The sequence below is a fragment of the Callorhinchus milii genome, unplaced genomic scaffold (assembly GCF_018977255.1).
Source record: "Callorhinchus milii isolate IMCB2004 unplaced genomic scaffold, IMCB_Cmil_1.0 Scaffold9, whole genome shotgun sequence".
Classification (NCBI taxonomy): Eukaryota; Metazoa; Chordata; class Chondrichthyes; order Chimaeriformes; family Callorhinchidae; genus Callorhinchus; species Callorhinchus milii.
Window position 1 is genome coordinate 1,413,670 of NW_024704750.1, and position 22,176 is coordinate 1,435,845.

Genomic DNA, 22,176 nt, shown 5'->3' on the forward strand with positions numbered 1-22,176 from the left:
ATCTGCAGCGAATTAGCATCATCAACTGGCACCCTCCCAACCCCAGGCCGCAGAGTAGGTAGGACACCAAAATGAGTGTTTAGTAGCTGATGCCCAGCTCGGTCCATTTTCACTTGAGCCCACAGGTGATCAAACAACCAGACAGACCTCAGACAGATCTCGTCCCTGCTGGAGCTCACGTCATCCAAATTATGATAGTGAGCAAGTTGAGCAACAGAAGTACTCTCGAGCCAGGATAAAGCAATCGTTTATTTTCTTTTATTTTAAAAAAGCGGAGATAGTAAAGAGATCAGCACTTTGTTGACAAGTGTTTTCCTGCTGCGACAATAAATGTCACCACAGATTTTCACGCCTGTGAGCGGAGATTAGAAGCTATAGGAGATCTCTCGGGATGTGAACAAAATATCAATAAGAGCAAACATTCTGTTCTCGAGTTATGGGCAGCAGATATAAAACTTCCTCCAACACAATCACAGTCCAGATTAACCCTGACATTAGATAGCGGAGTTTTTTTTTTAGAAACACCACTGTTCTCATCAGGACACTGTCGTTTGAAATTTATCAGCTGTTTTTAAATGCAGTACATCACTGAGTTTTTAAGCAGACCGGGAGGCTGCCCAGTGAGGGGTGCTACATAAATGCAAGTTGTTGAGTTGCCTTGATCTACGGAGGGTTGTAAAAATCTCAAGATTGGCAACCAAAATGCCCAGATTATCAATTACTCTCAATCCTCAGGATACCACCAGACTTTTAAGCTTTGAAACCCTTCCCGCAACGCTGGTTTGCAGCTCTAAGTACTTATAATACTGTGCCTGAACAGAACAGCGATGTCCGTCCGGTGTGTTCTGCTCTTTACTGGATCACGGTTGGTAGCTGAATCCCATTTATACGCCTCCCTCTGAGATCCCAATGGATTCTGCTCAGGTCGAACTGAAGGGAGTTTTGAATGTTCTTCAAAACACGGTACAGTTGAGGAGCAGGACTCAAGATCAAGGACAGTTTTTAGAATATAGGACAAGAATTCTTCATTTTGCAAACGCCTGGAGAGGCCGGGGGTTTCCTTCCAAGCTCAGTGATGGCATTTCATCATGGGATCTGACACTTTGCTCACTTTCGGTTCCATATGAAAGATTTTTGTGACTTTTTGTTAGGCATCGTTTTGAGAATCTTTCAATTCTCATAATATGCGCACTGTACACTTTCGGATTTGTTATTTAATTGTTCTGTTCGTAAATACGTTAAATTAGGTTGAGTTGGCTGAAGAAGGTCTCAGATCACAATACTTTTGTCTTCAAATGAAAGTCTGGGTCATTACCGGCAGTGTCACAATATTAAGATTTTGTTATGTGCTGCAAAACGGACATTACTTACACATTATTCAGAATGCAATCCATTATTGCAAAAGGGATTAAGGGATATGGGGATAAGGCAGCGTCAGGTTATTAGCTGGAGTTAGATTGGAAGATCAGCCATGATTGAATGGCGGGGCAGAGGCTCGAAGGGCCGAATGGCCTACTCCTTCTCGTACGTGTTATGTTAATGTCCCAGTTCCACATCGCAGGAGACAGGGGGTTTCTTATGTGAATTATGGACAAGAAACGTTCCTTGAAGTCCTTTCGAAAAAACACCCGGAGACAAGTTTTAATGCACAGCTTTTTTTGTTGTTGAAAAAACATTACGTTTTCTCACCTTTATTTCCTTTTTCCCGTAAAATGTTGGAAATACCAAATGTCGCAGTGAACAAACACAGGGAAATTTAAAAGGCTTGGATATCTGAACAAATCACTCAATGTAAAGAGGTTTCACTGAATGGATGGACGGATGCAGTAGTTTTATGGCCAAGTTTACACATTCTCAGAAATATTGCTATCCACCTTTGTGGAGAATAAAAAGACCCATCATTTACAAATAAAAGTTCAAAACTATTTGGAACATAGTTCTACATTTCACCATCCTAAACAGCAGGATTGTGTGAAGGAATTCTGGAGGATCATCATCAATCAACACTGCAAACAATCCCATTCTCAAATCCCAGACAAAATCACTCTCTATATAGACTTCCTGCTCCCAAAACCAAAACAAGCACTTGAATCTTTATTACAATTGTGCCAAGTTTACAATTTTAAAAAGAATTGTAATTAAACTAATTACTCTATTACATTTGTTATTCCTTCATTAATCTCGGATACAAAAGTGGACCAAACAGTGGGACATATGAATGGAGAAAGATATACACCCAAAACAAATCTATTACGTAAGTAAAGAAAGAGAAATATTAACCTTTAATGTATCCGTTTTTATTTGAAAGAGGCAACAAAGAAAAGCACAACACATAAAACCTTAATAAAAATCTATTATTGAGACCAATATTTAGAACTTGATCCGGACGCGGTTCGACTTAGTAAAAAAAAAAACAGAAACGGGCAATTATACAAAAACATTATTTTCCTTTTGAAAGGATTATTTATTTATCTTCTTTCTTCTCGCAGGAAGTGAATGAACAGGAGAAGTCTGAGTACCCATATCTACTGTCTTTGGTGCCTTTGCAGGCCTTTTCCTAGCAGGCTGTTTTCCTAAAACAATTTGAGAAAATAAAAAGATCACAGTTCTGTTAAACCCACAGAGGAGGGTAGAGCAGTTTATGTAGTTCAATGATTGTGGCTGAATTTCTTTTAACCTTTTGCTGGAAACCTGAAACAATTGACATTACTTTGTCCTTCGTTCTAAGGCACCTTCTTAGAAGGGGAGGGGGGAGTAAAATTGGTGGTATTTCAATCGAAACCTTGCATTTTCTCTCCCCTCAAATGGAAATTGAAGCCACCTGGCTAAGCGCTGTATTCTGAAGCTGTCGCTTCTCAGAATTTCAACCGCGGCCCTCGTTATTCTGCCTGAACAGAATGTGGATGAATGGGGATATTGCCAGCCTTTGTGTGGCAAGTTTTCAATCTTAGAGATTAAATACTTCTCTGTATTTAAGGACTGTTGTGTTCACTGTGCTTACCCGTCTCTTCATCTTCTCCGCTGCAAGTTTGTGTCCTTGAAATGCTGAAATGAAGAAATGCTTCTTCCCATTTTGCACGGGGAGAAATGACATCTTTATTACCTGCCACGATCGGCAAACAGAACCCGCATTCCTCATCTGAAGGCACTGCGCGTCTAGCAGTACATCTCAATGGCATTCAGAGCTGTCAGCACTCGTTGGTCACTCAACCAGATAAGAAATGCGCTGACTAAATACACTCGGACACTTTGCTAGTCTTTACCTTTTGGCTTTGGTGATTTCCGTGGTTTCTTTGCACTTTTCGCGTCGGAGTCTGATATGTTGCATTCCAGATCATTATCATCGTCATCTGTCTTTCGGTAATTCTTTAAAAAAACACATTTCAAAATCCGATTCAAGTACTTCCACACAATTTCATACTTCTTTTGTGTCCAACGGCCTTTTCTTAAATGGACAATTTTGTTTGATGGCTGACCAAATAATTGCGGTAGGTCAGGACAAGCATGTGTTCTATCACCTCTACGCAAATAAACCCTGGTTAGCCGACTCTTAGGAAACTCTTCTGTCTCTCTCTCTCTCTCTCTCTCTGGGCAAGTGGAAGGTTTGGTCATCTGATCCTTACTGGAGCCAAGGCTACAATACAAAAACAGTGCAATTCAGCACGTCTTTTGGCAATAACATCCAGAGCAGTCACAGGGAGGGCCAGCTTAAGTACTAAGAACATACACTCACTGGAGTCGATTTTGTGCCAATTGCACACAGTTGTGCATCTCCGTGTGATTTACATATTGATTCAAAAAAATCAAGATATTCAACAATACATCGTCAACGGTCAATTTTCCCCAATGGCCCACGAGAAAGAAAGTATTGCTATTTAATAATATGAAATCACATTATGCGCAATATACATTTCCATGCAGAATAATAAAGAAACACATGTAAGGTATCAGGTTGTACACAGTGGTCTAATTCCCCCAAATCTTTATCTCTAATTAATAAGCGAATCCTAACAAATCTACACACACACAACCAATAATAATCATAGGTCTGAATTTTCTTGATAGCTTTACACTAGCTGAGACAGTTTGGGATGGAAGCCTAGATAAGCAGTCAATAAGAAATAAGATTTCAAGCGCTTTGAGACGTCCTCCCGACGTGAAAGGCACTCAGAACAACTGCAAATTGTATTGCATTGTATAAAGTCAAGATTTAAGATGCAATTAGTCAAACACTGTGGCATGTTTTTATTCAGCTAATTGTTTTCCCATAGCCAAACGGGAGACTCAGCCAGGCGATCAATACAGATCACTGTTGCTACTGTCTGGCCCTATAGCAGCTAATTCTCCTCTGGGTTTCCCCAAATTGTTAATATTGTTGAATTCACATTTCACTTGGATATTGTCCAGGGCATACTACACAGCATTCTACTACTTAATAATAAATTCTACGAGGAGTTTTAAAATGTTTAGCAAGAACTGGCTTTTGGACTCCCCATTCAGAGCAATTATTTTAACTTGATAACTGCTGCTTAATAGGGCACTTACATTTTTCAACACGTTACATACTTTCCAAGGGCTTGTGAAGAAGTGGCTTTACATTGCTAATGAAGCCTGGCAATTTGTTTCCCCTTTGACGGCTTATGCCGGCATTTTTGCATGCCATCAATTTAGCCAATAGCTGCTAGATGTAAATCAACAGGCCACGATGGCTCATCTCTGCAATAGTCGAGTTTATATTGAAAACGTAACAGCAGGTTGCTAAGAGCTTTCCTTTGGATGCGCAGTAATGAATCAACAGCTAGGATTCACAGCTACCGAGAGTAGTGTGCATCTTTTGCCTTCATCTCTGCCTCATGATTACCACCTAAACCCTGCTGCGCTGAACAGATTGGTTTGATAATTACACACAATAACTGCAGTGGGCACATAACCCTCAGCTGGCATAGGGCACTTCCCGAGCGGCAAGTTCCATATGTAAACTACACTGATTAAGTATATGAGGTACATTCTCCCCCGCCTGTCTGTAGCCCTGATTAGCAGCAGTTAGATACTGATATTACTATATGTCATCAGAATCATGATGCACAGGTCAAAGGAAAGTTTAAAATTACAAAGTACTATTTGAAACGCTGCTTTGTTCCGCCACGGACCAAACTGAAGGAGTAACGGAGCCTACTGAATAAGCCTGCAACCTCGAGGCCGGGAGGGATTTTTTTTGGAAGGGGGAAGGCCTTGCACACCTCTCCCTAACCTAACCTGGACCACGGGCACTTTGAGCAACCTCTATCTCTCTGGGACGCTACCCTGCGCGAGGGGCACTGCATAAACCCCGTTTGATGTTCTCATCCTCAGATCAGCTAACCCAGCACTGCCCAGCAATCAAGCACGAAACGGCAACGACAAATTACATTTGTACAGCGCCTTTCACGTCACAGGATGTCCCAAAGCGCTGGGACTTTCCTGCTCCACACGACTCTGTCAAAGAACAATTTGTATTGTCGGGCAGAGCACACCAGACACTGTCAACCGTGAGACCTGCTGACAGAATTAACTATTCCAGTCTGCACTCTGCGGCAAAAGTAGTCGAGCGCAATTTCTAGTGATTTTGTGCTCAAGGTGAACAAGGTTTTAGCACAAGGAAATGGAACACTTGACAATTTTGGTACCCAGCATTCACATTAAGTGGCCATATGAAGTGTTAGAGGCAGAGGAAACATTCCTCTCCTCTGACGCAACTTCAAAGGAATCCTTTTTTTAAAATTATTAGTCGCCATTCCACCTTCGCTGCATTTTGAAGTGACAATGGCAACAATTCACGCTTTGCTCTTGCGATTTATATTACTTGGATCACTTCCACCACCATTTTCCTACACGAACTGTACAGATTATTGTAATAGCAATTAACGTGATCATCCAATAAACTTGTGGTGATGATATTAGCTGAACACACAAGCTTCGTGTTCCGTAAAGACTGGATAGTGGGGGGGGGGGAGTGAATGACAAGGCAGTAATCTCATTGAGAAGTTCAGATGACAAACCACAAAAGCCAGCTGGCTTTCAATACCAGTTATCTAAAATGAAAGGCTGAAGCCTCTCCGGGGCATGTGTACGTTTAAGAATTACACCGTGTGGCGTAAAAGTGATAGTTTGGGTTAGGATTTTGTTTCAGGCAGCAGGTGTCATGGTAGATATGACATTCACCTCCATCAATGACACAGAGCATACTCGCAGTCCCTGTCTGATGTGACAAAGCAACAGCTGCTGACTGCAAACAGAATAGCATCACTCGGAGTGATTTCAATCTCAGAGTTTTTCAGACGACCATTACTAGCTACTTGGACTTTGCAATCACCATTTAGATCTAAACTTGGATGAAATTACCTTGTGCTCACACCCAGGGATTTATTTATTATTCTTAGCCGTCATCTGCTTCATTTATGCAAGCAAATGCTTTCCCTCCTATTCCAGACATAGAAACCCGGTCAGAAACATTTAATTGAAGTAATCTATGCGTGTACAAAAGTAAGTTCAGAGGAGTATAAGTAAACTACACTGTGCCCACTATCCATTCTTTACGGCACCAACTCGTTAGATGAGCTACAATTTTTCTGCTTTATCCATTTCGTATTTTAAATTTGAATAAATATGGTCACTCAATCCACGACTGTTTGTTGGACGCTGATGTGCGATTCACTCACAACATATACAGTCAATTCACTTTACAGTATATCCTGTGAAGCGCTTTGAGACGTCTGGAAGACGTGATAAGGCGCTATATCAAATACCAGGATTATTATAATTACAAAGCACTGCACTTAACAATTATTTCAACGTTTGGTCACCTGTAAGTCATGGTTGCCGGAGATTGGCTGAGAGTTACCAATTCCCACTGATTGAGGGCTTCAACCAGGTATCTTGAACCAGCAGTTCACTCAGTTAATGCTGCCAAAATCGTCAGCATTTGCCAATTAAACAAATGGGTATGAAGGGAAAAAACATCCCATTTGATTTGAATTAGCTTAATTGAAAAGGGCCACAGATTTCTATTTGAAACAATGAATGTAGAGTAAGACCTTGCTTTACAGAACTGCCTCGATTTGTGCCCGAAATAATAAATTATTCTTGCTCTCTTTATTTTGCCCACAAAATATACAGTCAGTTCACTTTACAGTATATTCTGTGAAGTGCTTTGAGACGTCTCGAAGACTTGATCAGGCGCTGTATCAAATGCAAGGATTATTATTATCATTTGCAACATTACAAGCTGAATCAGAAATAATCGCTCAAAATAATTACTTGTCAACACTTCAAAGCGCGTCCTAAAATGTCCTTAAGGGTACAAAGGTATGATCAGAATTCTCAAAGTACGATTCGTGGTCTACAAAACTCAGCTACGATTTTCTGCAGGAAAGGGACTGTACATCTTCCTGAAGAGCTCCCTCTTCAGGCTTTGCACACTGAATCTTTTTACACTCGTAACAATACAAATACAATTCAAACCCAACATATCAAGCAAGACGCCCAAACAGCACCTACAAAATAAGATCAAACTTTGGAATTTTATACTTGAATCTCACGTTGATTTTAATTGAATCAAAGTACAAGGTTTTTTTTTAAACCTAGCAGTAAGTAGGAACCCGGTTGTTAATCGATTGGCGGATCGCTTTCCGGGGGTAATAATCCCTTCAAAAAAAAAATGTGGATTGGTCACTCAATCCACAACAGTTTGTGGGACATTGTACACACTGAATCGCGGCAACAAACTGAATCTCGGCAGCCAATTGCGCAACGCAGTGTCCCACAAACAGTCGTAGATTGAGTGACCAAATCTTTTATTTTAAGGGATTATCAGTGGCATCTCCGCAGATTGGGAGCCTGGTTCTCAAGGCATGTCATGAGTTCCCATGAAGAGTCAAAACTAATTAACTTTTGCTTTCTGATCAACCCATTGTGAAATTACATTATCCAGCTTTCCTTTTTGTCTCCTCTACGTAAATTCCAGCTGTATGAAACTTTAAAAATAAGTAGTTTCTTGCTTAAAAACCTATTTGATATACGGTATAATAATAAATAGTTTGCTGGGCAGAATGGTTTGTTGACATGATTTTGATATAATCATGGTGATAATCTACAGTGGATTACCAGTCAGCATAAGTGGTAAGAAGGCCCATGCAGTTATAAATTTGACAGTTTAACTGTGCTGTGACATCTTTTACAGTAATCTATGGTGATATAAAAACATGAGAACTTTCCACGGGAAAGACCAAGGTCCATCCAGTTTGCCTTCCACCATCCTGACAAATCGCTAGACATACACTAGTGTCGCAAACTATATATTGTATCCTGAGATATTATTTCCTAACAGAAATCTATCTAATTTGTTCTTGAAAGAATCAACACTTTCTGCTTCCACCATCTTCCTCGGAAGCCTGTTCCAGTTTACAGCTCGCTCATCAAAGTAGGGTTTTATAACTGCCGCTGAGAATTGGTTTGTCGGTACAACAGCAACTGACTCAAAGTCCCATCTATGAAACTAGCTTTTGGTTTGAAAATAATAATAATCGTCATCCTTGCATTTGATTATAGTGCCTTATCATGTCGTCGAGACGTGTAAAGGCGCTTCATAGAATATACCGCAAAGTGAATTGACTGGACATTTTGTGGGTAAAATAGTACATTTTACTTCATCTTTGCTTTTCTAATCTTAAGATAAATCATCGCCAGTCAGAGGCCAGTGAGCAGAGCTGTGTGTGTATGTGTTTAAGTGGGCAGATTCCTGCCTTCCATTATTGGAAACACAGTACTGGCTGTTCACACTGCTCAGAAGAATGCCACTGGTATATAAAATTGCTAGGTGCACAGTAACTCCATTAACAATTACATCCCCCTTTAAAAGCCTAAACGCAAGTTAGTCTAATGGATGCAGCAAAAGAGCACTTGTATACCAGACACATATGCTGACGGAACTGGCCTGGGCCGTGCTCCATCTGTACTAGCCAGCTGCCTCATTGATATGGACACATGCCACAGAAGCTGCTGAAGCTTAAATGACGGTCTCTTAAGTGTCTGTTCTTAGCCGATCTTTATCAATTATTTAAATGATTTCAATTTGAATAGTCCGTTTTTGTTGGCCAAACATCTTCAGCCAATTTACTTGGGGCCTCGTTATGCGACTACTTTTGACATTTTCTTTTTTTGTTAAAATGGCTTCGATGTAAGCAATATTAAAAAAATCAGTCTTCACATAAATGGAGCTTCTTGCCTCAGGCAAATCTAACTTACATCCTTACTTAAAGGTACAGCAACATTTCCACTGCACCGATCTACAGATAGAAACTGAAGTGAACACATAATTCGGTTGTTCAGCTATCAACAGCTTCGTCATTGTCAAAAGAGCCCAAAGTCTGCTCACAATTTGAATCCATGGGCTTCATTCAGTTGATATTCAAGAGTTATTAGAAGAGGAAACTGAAACATTCCCAGATCGGTCAACTGATCATCATTGAATCTTACAGCACAGAAGGAGGCCATTCAGACCATGGTGCCTGTGCCGGCTCTATGAAAGAGCTACCAACTAGTCCCGCTCAACTGCAAATTATTCTGACTGATCATGAATCAGCAATAGCATGAAGTATGGACATTTCCACAACTAGAACTACTGGACCCTTTCACATGGTCTATCAGTTCATGTTCCTTTCCTTCCAGTTCAGTGTCTAGTTAGGAAGCACTGCCCCCAGCTAGACCTGCTCCAGGTAACTCCACGGGAACATGCCTTTCTCTCAGCAGCTTATGCTATAAAACCAGATTAGAAATTTACGTTAGCTATCTAACATAGAGGAAGCTATTCAACCCACCAAACCTGCCCACATTATTGGGTCATGGTAGAGTTATTAAGGTAGTCCTTCAACTTTCTGTTTCAGGGGAAATGGGCTCATATCCTCCAATCTTTCCCCATGAGTCAAACAACTTGTAAGTGACTATCAAAACAAATTGATCACTTTTCCAGGGGTAATGCGCAATTGGCTGTACAGTCAATTCACTTTACACTATATCCTGTGAAGCGCTTTGAGACGTTTCAAAGACGTGATGAGGCGCTATATCCAATGCAATGATTATTATTATTATAATCCTAGAGCATCTGATCTTCACCCACAAAGCAGCACACAACAGATGTCAGTGCACAACTTTACTGCAAAGTCCAAGAAAGAGGAGACAGGAGGCAGAAGAAATGAAGCAACACACAAAGGCAAACACTGTACCTTCCTCTTAGACGTTGTTGGAGCGTCTCCATTAGAGGATACACCCAATGACAAAATGCCATCGTCTTTGGCGCCGATGGCTTTAAGTCCTTGCTGAAATATGTCTCGCAGCTTCTGGTACTGCGGTCCGTCGTTGTAATTCAGCGACTTCACATACTCAAAGTACTTTAAGAATTCACCTGCATTAAATAAAATTAAAGGTTGCATGACCGTTTTTCGAATGAAAGTCATTGGGAAAATCAAAGGAAAATCCAGCAATTTTTTAAATAAACGCATTCCTTGTAAATTGATAGGATATCTGGGAACATTTCTGGCAGAGGCAGAGATCATGTGAAAGGTTGATCCTGAGAAAGTATTTATTTGCTTAGAATAGAGCCCATCTATACAGAAGCCACAGATCAGTGGGAAAATGTAGCACTCGGAGTAGCGATCAGGAAAGTGCCGGGTTCCATCGCTGGTCTGTTACTCGAGTTAATTTGGTCCTCATGTAAGAGTACAAATCAAGCGCTCTGAGACGCTATATATGAGCAAGTCTTTGTTGCAATCGGCTTCAACACACCAAGGTTGGAATGGATAGAGTCTCACGTGGCAGCACTTCACTGAAGCAACCAGCACCAAGAACTGTGGAACTCCATGTTAGCACTCTCAGGGCGGGCTGGGGATAAGGAAGGCGTCAGCAATACAAGTTCACGGGGGAGTATTTGTCTATTTGAAAGTTGAATGACAAAAAATGTTCCTACCTCCTTTGGTTTTGGAAGCAAAACATTTCTCCATCAAAGCTGGGAGGTTTGCCCTGTACCTGAAGCAGAAACAGCGTCAGTCAGTAAATGCAATTCACAGATTAGTACCACAGACTGCTTTATGGCCATCCCAATGCTCAGTACAGTAGAACCCCGTTTATAAGACGCTCCCTTACACCACTGGCTTGCTAGTAACGTGTGTGCCCTATAGACTCGCTTCGCATGCACTAACAAAGGCTGACTTTGGGTTATCAGATCAACAGTCACTTTGTGGTTGCGAGAGCCATGGTTTCACATGGTTTCCAAAACTGGTCAATATTGCGGTGTTCAGCACCTCACCGATAATAGAAAACAGGAGGCGGTTTTTCACCCAAAGACTAGTGGAAATCTGGAACTTTCTCCCTCCCCCAAAAGGCTGTGGATATTGGATCCATTTACATGGGTGGATAGATATTTATTAGGTCAGGGTATCAAGGGATATGGGGCAAAGGTGGATAAATGAAGTTGAGGTACAGATCAGCCATGAACTTATAGAATGGTGGAACAGGCTCGAGGGGCTGAATGGCCTCCTCCTGTTTCTGTGTTTCTATATCACCTCCTCCTGCTTGAAAGGGTGCGGTTTATGTGCTGAAAAGTCACATTTCAGCATCAGCTAAAAAAACCCAATCCACTCGTGATTTAGAAGGCACGATGAGGCAAGCGTTTTGTTTTGGGGAAAAAAAAAGAAAATCGTCAGACATTTTTGATAAATACTTCATAAGTTCACTACAAGGCTGTGTCCCGGAGCATTTCTTCACCATGTTGCGAAGCTCTAAGAGAATTCAAACTAACAGGAGGCGTCTGAAAGCTGTAATATCCTTTCTACGGATATCAATTTCAACGTTTCTGTCAATTTAAGGAACTTTGCACGATTTGCTCAACCATAAGGAAACTCCTCAGAATTATGCACATGTTGCCCTTTGTCAACTTACTTGATTTTTTCTTGCTTGACATAATTGGCGTCATTGAGATTGTCCTCCCAGGGCAGGCTCCCACAGAGCCACTGTAACATGCAATATCCCAAGATCTCCAGGTCACCACGCCGGGCAGGAACTGAAAGAAAATGAATGGATCAGAAGGAACTTAATAAAATAATAATCCTTGCATTTATTTGATTAAATGCCAGAGCCTTGGGACGTCCTCCCGACGTAAAAGGCACTATACAAATGTAATCTTGTTGTTGTTGATTATAGCGCCTTATCACGTCGTTGAGATGTCTTCAACAAAAGAATATTACTGAGTAATTAAGCATTTAAATATTCCGTTGTATTTCATGAAAAATCTGCAGTTTACTGTGCTTAGCCTGAAAGGGTTAATAAAAAGTGAAAAGTAATTTTCTAGTCCATATAAAGTCATGGGGAATTTGTGAGTTCTCAGTATAAAAGGTTACAGTTTAATTTGATGAAGTGTTTAGTTAAGTTGCTTACTAATGACTAAGATCAAACCTTGCATGATAATGTTGAAGCCTGCTATTGAGCTGCAGCGACGGGCCAATTATTAATAAGAAGAATGTCATGTGAATGAGATTATCCTGAGATAAATGACAAGTTAGTTAAGGGTCACTCAGCCTCTGGTGCAAGGTCATCCTAACAGCTGACTATATTCATTAAAGTGTCATTTATTCACACTGCACATTACAAATGATCCTACCAGTCTACTCTGGATAAATACACACCTGATCCAAACACACAATTTCAACACATCTAAATACCACCTGCTCATTCCTAAAAGTCAACACATCTCCTGGCCCAAAAGGCAACAATTTCACCCACTACTCACATCTTTTGTTTGGAGCGTTTATTATAGCATTGACAATTCCTGGCTCAATTTCACACACAGTTCACAAGTTAATATACCTTTGCTAAATCTGCAAAACTAGAATTCTATACACTTTTGGGGCTGGATTTGAAAGCATTGATCTGGATTGAAATAGAAAGAAACTGCAGCAGAATGTCACGTATCAAGCACTCTGGAACCTACCCTGCGTGAAAGCACACAATATATCACGTCTTCTAGACGTCTCAAAGCGCTTCAGAGTACACTGTAAAGTGAATAGACTGTATATGTTGTGGGCAAAACGTAGCAGCCAATTGCGCACAGCAGCGTCCCACAAACAGTCATGGATTGAGTGACCAAATTACTATTATTTTAAGGGATTATTATCCCCGGAAAGCGATCCGCCAATCAACTAACAACCGGGTTCCTACTTACTGCTAGGTGCACAGAGATATGTGGAGTAAGGAAACTCTCCCAACCTTTCGCCCTGCCTGGGAATCAAACCCAGGTCTTCCCGCTTGCAAGGTGAGTGCTCTAACCACTGAGCTACAAGACTCCTGTAGGACGAACAGGCTGTTTCTCATGCCTTATCTGTCCATGGAACGAAGCGAGTTAACTCTCTCAGAACCAGAATAACTTAGCAAAGCAAGATGAATCGATCCAGCGTAAAATCTATTGATCGAAGATGAGCTGAGTGAAGTTCAAATTTTCACAAACCTGCTCCATTATGTGCATCAATACTCGTAAATTCAAGGGTTCCATCGTGGCAACGCCTTGGATCTTCCTTGTATTCCTTGTGTACTCCTTCAGGGCGGTATCTGTATGCAAGGCCATAATCAACTAAATACACCTAGGAAGATGAGAAACAAACATGAGCAGCGGTCAGATTAAGTGTTGGAGCCCCTCAACCATCAATTGAATTTGAATGCCTATTTGCAAATTTATACATTATCACATTATGCAAATGGTCAATGAATCTATGAACATCACCCATCTCTACAATCTGGGACGAGGAACGAAAAGTGATCTCTGGAGCAAAAGTATTTTATATGAGGGGTGGGGGGAAAGAGTTCTTTATTTATCAGATCCAGATTCATAACAATAATTTGCCCTCGTTAGTCCCGGGATCCATCAATAAATCCAAAGGGGTCTGCGAGTCATTGCCAAGTGGAGATTGTGTGAAATCATGCAGAGGCTGACAGACTATTTCTAATGATGTTTTGGAACTGATTGTGTAGAAGATTCTGACCATGTCTCCAGCTTCCCCGAAGTCAAGCAGGATCTCGCTGAACCAAAGTTAAATTACAAACGAATGTTCAAATGAGCCAGTCATCTAAATAATAGGTGCTGCAAATGACAGCTGTTGAAATAATCCATGGATGAAATACATGTAAAATTTAAACAAAAAGTACCTCATTGGGATTCTGGTAACTCAGGAGAAGATTAGAAGCTTTAATGTCACCGTGCACATATTCATGGTCATGGATATATTCTAGTATGTCAATCTGTCCAAAAGGAACAAAAAAAATTGTTTAAACGGCTCTAAATTGCAATTGGAAAAGAGCTATTAGATTCTTCAAATGCAAGGGCACAATTTAGGAAATTCCATTGATACCGCAAAATATCAGGTCAGTTTATATATATAGTATATATTGATTTGCATTTAAAAACACCATACGGGCTTAATTCTAATTGAATCCCTAGTCTGGCATGTCTGACCAAGTTTTATTTTTAAATCTATGAAAACATTTGCATCTGTTACAGCAAATCTTAAAACAATCCCTGATAACCTAAATACTTTTCCCAAGGATTAATAATCAGACACCCTCTACAAATTCACTACACACACACACACGCACGGTGTTCTCAGTAGAAGAAACAAGGATATTATATTCTAATAAGGAAATACCTTCAAGGCAGGGAAGGGTTAAAGCTTACCAATCTAAGGCCTAACTGTAACACAAATTTCCGTGGGAATTTTCTTCCATTTTTTTCAAAGATTTTCTGAAGGTCAGATCCAAATCGATCCATCACCATGAATCTGTAACTGGAGATGAACACAGAGAGTGAATTGAAGCTTGAAATACAGCAATTCAAAGATTCATCTGTACAAGTTACATTGCACAAAGGGCACCGTGGGTGGGGATTTTAAATCCACCACTTAGGTCACTTTACTTAACGGGAACCAAATTCATCCCAGCCAGAATGCAACTGATTTTGCTCGTTTGGAATCTCTGCATTCCCATCTACAATTCCAGGACGCTACCCTGTGTGATGGGCGCTACATAATGCAAGTTGTTGTTGTTGTTGACTCTTGCGTTCAAATCCCCCAGTGCCTCGTCCCACCCTACAACCCATAACTCCCTACAACCCTGCTACCTCAGCCACTCCTTCCAATCAGCCTGCTTCAAGTTCCACACCCCATTTCCTTCACCATCAACTATTCTGTTTCGCTCACAAAGTAGTCAATTACAGTATATCCTGTGAAAGCGCTTTGAGACGTCTCAAAGACGTGATAATGCAAGGATTATTATTATTCCACCGTTCTCTGGAACTTCATCCTGAGACCTTAACCTCCCCATCTCACAAGTCTACCTTAATCTTTTGGTCAACTCTCCCAACATCCGAAAACTTTAAATCAGCAGTGATTATAAAAATAACAAAACATCCAAAAATCAAGTAAACTTCAATCAGGAAACATTTATTTTGTTGGCCAAACCAAAGAGATGGGATACCAGTGCTTCAAACAATACAACAACTTGCACTTATATAGCGGCCTCCACGCAGGGTGGCGTCTCAGAGCGCTTAACAGTAGCGGAGCCTGACTCCGAGCAGAGGGTTGGGGGGTGTGGGGGGAGGAAGTGGCCGTAAGTACGGTCGAAGAGAAAGGTTTTCAGGCGGGACTTGAAAAAGGGGAGGGGGCAAGACGGAGGGATTGAGGGAGTGTACCAGAGTTTCGGGGCGTAGAGGCTAAAAGCGGGACCTCCGATAGTGGGGCGGAGAGTGTGAGGGACGAGCAGGAGCCGGTACAAAAGCTATAACAAGAGTTCCACTGATTGTATGCTGTGCAATAATAATCCCTGCATTTGATATAGCACCTTATCACGTCTTCGAGGCGTCTCAAAGCGCTTCACAGGATATACTGTAAAAGTATATTGATCAATAAAGTGTCCCGGACTGATTTGTTTACCTGGAGTATTATTTGCTTTAATTTGTTTGGGTCAAAGAATACATACCTTTTGCCTCCTTTTGCATACAATCCAGATCCCCAATATTTGGGCACACCGAGGTAGTTGATCTTCCGAGAACTTATCCAGCTCTGAACTGTTGTGGGAAGAACGCAATTATTAATAGAAAAAAAATACAATTCAAGCAAGATACAGAAGAAATGTTCTCAGCCAATGGTATGAATAGTGTGTAAGAAGCATCACCAATAAATAATCATAGTAAACTTTTAACAAGAAATGCAGTGAGTTTCAAAAGTTTAAGAAAATGTGCCTTTTGCAATCGGTTATAGTTGCAAAGCTTCCCACACCTCTGCTTCATTGCAAGAGCAAGATTTTAATGTTAGTTATAGCTACTTTATCCTGTCTATCTGTGGGACCGTATTCCTTTTAGGCAATTTAAGTTATAAAGTAGTACAATGGTAGTGCCTTAGTTCCTTCTGTGTTACTCTAATACTTTGGGAACATCTACTAGTTTTACAATGCATCCAATTATATGGATGAGCAGGGAAATTCCCACTTAATTAATAACAGCCAAATGGAAAAGATTAAAACCCTAATGTTGAAAACGCATTTCAAAATCATCCATTTTTACAATTAATAGGGGTTGATCTAATCTTTGAGCTATTCAAATTGGCACTTTTGTTTCACCAGATTCACGATCTAACTTGTCAAAATGATTTAATTTCATACCCACGATAAAGAACGGCACGTTTCACTCGCCCCATTTCTCTCACCTCCCCTCTCACCCCCCTCGCTCCCCATTTATAATTTATTTTCAGTTTCACTCTTACAGTCTTGGACATATCATACACAGGCTCTAGTCTCATTCTCTCCATCCCCCTCCCATCCAGCTTTATCCCCATTCTGGTTTGCATCTTTCACTTTGACTGTCAGTTTTCAAATTGATTTGCTTGGAGATGCAGCTAGCTGGAACAAATGTGAGCAGCACCAGCAACTCACACTAAACCCCATTCATGTCTTGGTAATGGAGAACTAAAAGCAACTCAAGGATCAAGAGTGTACAGGCTGGAAAGTGATCACTCGAGAGAGTACGAGTGGAACAGGACCAAGGGAATCATATGCATTTCATGCCCAGACACCTTATAATTGAAGTGCTGCAAATTGCAGGACAGAAATGGTTTTGTTCTTGTATAACCTCTTCCCTCTACAAGAGCAACATTGCTTCTGAGGCTCCTGTAATGCAGTGGGATCAGTAAACCTAATACACAGCCAACATCAAGTGTAAGAAATATTCATTCTAAGAACTAGTAACAAAGTTTTAATTTCCAATATAGTTAAATATGACAATCAGCTAGCAGGGACATTCATGCTTAGGTAATAATAATAAACCTTACATTTGATATAGCGCCTTCTCACGTCTTCCAGACGGCTCAAAGCGCTTCACAGGATACACCATGAAGTGAATTGACTGTGGGACATTCATGTTCAGGGACGGATTGTGCCGTCTCGTGTTAAGCAGCGCCCTAATTGCTGGGTTTGAACCGAAAGACTAACAATAATACTTATATTTGATATAGCAACTTATCATGTTGTTAGAGATGTCGCAAAGCGCTTCACGGAATATATTGTGAATTGACTGTATATGTTGTGGGCGAAATGCGGCAGCCAATTGCACACAGCAGCGTCCCTCAAACAGTCGTGGATTGAAGTTACCAATTTTTTTAAAGTACATTAATTCATGACTAAAGTAATTCAGGTAAATAGTCTTTTCTCTTCTCAGAAGTATAAAATATACTGCAATCTTTGCTTCAAACTCTTTGCCCGTTTCCTTTCCAAGGCACAGATTTGGGCAGTTCGAATCACAAAATGCAAAAAAGCACATTACATACACATAAACATATCAAGCAGAAAATATAGACAATATATACACAGAAACAGCCAGATACAATCTGCATGCTTTAAAAAAAAACTGGAGACATGATCAACTAAAAATCTAATGTTGCATTAAATCAAGCTATAAAAAAAAACCAAAATATAAACTCCATCATTTCAGCCAGATGATCAAAAGAAAGGCCTGCATACAGATTCCTTCTAAAAAAAAGGAGTTAAATATAATACAGTATATATATTAATATATTTATAATATACATTTTATATATATGTAGATATCAGAGGCAATTGAGAACAGGATTTCTCAGAATTCTCAGCAGTTCTGTGATATCAAACCAGATTGGGTGATTTTGCACAGCGGGACACTACACCACAGATTGCAGTTTTGTTTCACACACAATAAAAGTAACTCACTTAGCTCGGGCTTTGCTGCTCTCATGTAGAACTTTAGCTCGGAAAAAAGTGGTCCATTGTCACTGGGTTCCTGGAAATAATAAGAAACCATGAAAACAGTAGGAGGGGGTGTCCTTAAAGCTGCAACACGGAGAAAAACAGAAGCAGAATTCAGCAATTCTTAAGCAGCACAGTATAATATGTAATAGATCAACAAAGACACAGCAGGATACCGCTGAATATACTTCCTCATCAAGCAAATCAACCAAATAGCCGGAAAAACATCTGTTACTAAAAGTCTGATCCTTGAAGTAATTTTGTGGGGAATGCGATTACAAAGTTAGTAAAACTTTTATTTTCAAAAAAAAGCTAAGCTACATTAGCTTGTTGAGGGGATGGATCGTCCCCATGAAGGCAAAGGGGTGTTAGCCTTCAGGATTGGAATCTGTTCTCAACTTTGGCACTCCCGTGTTATTAGGGAAACTCGAGTAAGGTTTACAGCATAGTCAACCGCATAGTCCTGCTCATTGAAGTGTACTCCCAAGAACCAACTTTAATCCCAGATTTAAAACAGCATCACTAATAAGTGTGCGTAAAAGAGCAACATAAGCCTGCACTGATAAGTGTGCGCAAGAGTGACAATCCACAAGGCCGATTCCATACCAACCACTCTCGTGGAATGCGTGAGTGAAGCTGCCAATTCAGGAGTTGTAACGAGTTCTCGACTTGCAACAAGAAAGAAATGGTCTTGCAATAGTCCAGAAGTTTTTCATCATCAGATCCATGTGAATAAGTAATAATCATTGCATTTGATATAGTACATTTGATATTAAAGTCCTGACCTTCTGACTCCGAGGCAAGTGGGTTACAGACTGAGCCAGGCTATAACACAGGATCTCCAGGTACTAAGTAAGAGCTGGCAGTTTACTCTGAGGATGCGGCACAAGTATCATGCCTCACCTTTAGAGAATGGAGTAGGGAGGGAGAAGAGGAATCTCACCTTTTGACTGTTATACCCACAGTTACAACTGCAAAGAGATAGCGCAATATAGAAGTGATCCAGTAATAACTCACACCATTGAAAAACACCCACGAGGTGCGTGTTTTCCAAATAAAGAGATTCTATTTTCCAAAGGCCCCCCTCCCCACCCATCTCATGTATGACATAGAATTATATACAAATTACAGCACTGACATTTCATTCGCACGTTCGCTAAAAGGAAGATATTGAGACAAGTGAGCGCTGCTTTAGCAATTATCCTGAACAGCCATTCTCTAATTTATAAAAAAAATTGATTTGCATCTAATTCCACCAACTCATTTTGCAGAACCTTTTGCTTTTAATTTGATTGTCAGTTGCAAAACATCCCATTAGCTGTTTTTTACGTTACCATTAATCAGTCAAAAAGCAATGGCACTGCTCACTGCTGACTCAAATTTGTTGTTTTCATGGGAAGCCTAAATGCTCCTTCAATTGGTAAGAAATCAATGCAGATGTTAATGCTAGCAATGTCTTTGTCTAAGACAAAGTTAATTAACCAAATTGCCAACATTCTTCTCCGTTGAAAAACAACGACAGCATTCGGAGAATTAAAATGGCAATGTTAGCATACGAAAGCGATAACAAAAAAAAGTTCTAAACTGATATTGCTTCTTAGCCCCCCCTCCCCCTCCACTACTATGTATATCCCATTACTTTATTTTTTTTAAAAAAAGGGGTGCCAGTCAACCTTATGTAAATCCTTCAGAACAGAGGACGAGAGGTTTTGGGGCGACAGGACAAAAGTATCAGATCAAGCAAGATGATTCTCATCATTCTACTTTTCACACTTGTTCCTGGTTCATATATTTCCCCTTTAGATCATTTATTTTTTTCCATATTTTGTTTTATTGCATTTCTTCACATTTATTAGTTTCCTCTCTCTCTTTCCTCTCCCCAGCTTCCTCCCTTTGGTGTTCGGCTTTTAAAACTCCAGTCGGCTCCTGGTTCCTTGCGGTTTCAAGCAGGTGAATTGAACAGATTCATTACTGACATTATCATTGAATATGCTTGCACACATGCATTAACCCAGGACAAAACAAGCAGCTATGCTTCCTTTTCACACCCTCGGTCTGCCACGAGTCGAAACATAAACCAATAACCGCAAAAGTCATAAAATTCAATTTAATAATTTTTTTTTTTTTTTGCAAAGGAAACACCCGACAGGTTGTGTGGCCTTGCACAATCGTTTAATACAAATAATACTAAGCTAAATTCCAACTAAAAGTAGCAACTCAGCTTGAACGTACCACTTTGATGACATATGAAGCACCATTCCCAACAGCTTTGGAAGAATTTTCATCAGCTTTGGGAAAAAAAATAAAAAGTAAAACTAAAAAAGGTATTCAACTCTGCAGCATTTATTTCAAGGTAAACATCCTAAAATACTAATCATGGTCATTTTTAATCAAAAGGAGTATAAATAACCCAGGTTTGAGATTTGTGGTCCAAATTAATTCCTAAACAACAAGAATTTTAAATTGGGCATTTTGGTTTCCCACGGTAACACTTTGGAGCATTGACAGATCGGGCCATCTTTCTGCATGCACGCACTGACCTGGTCAACCACAACAACTCGCATTCATATAGCGCCCTTCACGTGAGGTCGTGTCCCAAAGCGCTTGAAATAAGTGTAACCAGAAAGGGAGGCTTCGACGAGGGATTGCCAGGTTTCCGTGAGCCCGAGAATGTCGATTTGCTTTTCCAGGATGAGGTCATGGATTGTAAGAGCTGTATTTGAGTCGTGCCCAGTTATAACGCTGGTGGAATTTTACAGATCTAAACTACCGAGCTTGTAACAAACAGGGACGGCTCTAATATAATATAAAGAAAGCACAAAGGGTGCCTGAATTCACTTGGGTTTCAATTATGTATTCCCGGGAGTAAAAGTGAAAATACACTTTCTTACGATCTTTGCAGAGGACCGTAGAATGTGTTCAAACTGCAGGAATATGTATGAAGCAGGCCATCAGTAATATAATTGGACCCTTTGACGACCACAGAATATTTTTCTATTGCAACTTTATGCTTCTGGCATTTTAGAGCAGTAAATCAGAACATTATATTCGACATTATGTCATTCACGGTCTATGAATCATTACTCAAGATCTATCTATGACCTGCATAAGAAGAGTGTATATTTACCCAAGTATAAGAGACCGAATCCACCCTTGCCTATGGGCATTCCTATTTTCCACTGCTTTTTACCAGTGTCAGTCAGCACCTCCCCTGGTTTCATTTCCTCTGCCATTTTCCTTTTGGGTGGAGCCCTTGCTTTGGCACCCGCTGACTTGGATTTAGGAGGCATCTGGAATCAAAAAAGAAAATAGTATTTAAAAATAAAACAAATGCACAAGTTTTCACAATCTTAATTCCATGCTTTCTATAGCACAAATGACACTGATTTCCATCTTCGTGACAAAGCAACTAACTGCTACTCGCCAACTCCTCACAAGTCAAGATTCAGTTACAGGCCTGATAAGGAATAATGACTCAAAGATAATATAGTATTTATATTCCGACATGCTATACTGGTTGATTAAAATGAATGTCTTTTTTTTGGTTTGTTTTCCTGTCACTTTCAATTTGTTTAAAACGTTAAAGAGTTGATGACATTGGGAAACAAACAAGGAGATGGTCATAGACGTGAGATTGCCTCTTTCTATACCTGGGCTGTACTCACCTCATTTAACACAAATTTTGCCAAACAAAGTATTGCTTATTATGTTCATCGCAGCAGGATGGGAAGGACAAAAAAAAATATTTTGAAACAGACTACAACAAAATTACATGTGTGTAGTGCCTTTCACGTCAGGACGTCCCAAGGTGCTGGACAATCAGTATTTCAGACT

The 22,176-nt window shown here is 40.3% G+C and overlaps 1 protein-coding gene across 1 annotated transcript; it reads right to left on the bottom strand.

Annotated features, from left to right (window-relative positions):
- Positions 1-2,132: 2,132 nt before the first annotated feature.
- On the bottom strand, positions 2,133-21,632 carry vrk1 (VRK serine/threonine kinase 1). Its single transcript, XM_007906838.2, has 12 exons — positions 21,470-21,632; positions 20,575-20,630; positions 18,307-18,376; positions 16,051-16,138; positions 14,753-14,861; positions 14,227-14,319; positions 13,532-13,664; positions 11,971-12,091; positions 11,000-11,058; positions 10,260-10,438; positions 3,264-3,366; positions 2,133-2,573 (listed from the first exon to the last, which is right to left on the bottom strand). The coding sequence occupies exons 1-12, from the start codon at positions 21,630-21,632 to the stop codon at positions 2,461-2,463; spliced, it is 1,287 nt and encodes a 428-aa protein (XP_007905029.1). The 3' UTR covers positions 2,133-2,460.
- Positions 21,633-22,176: the final 544 nt, after the last annotated feature.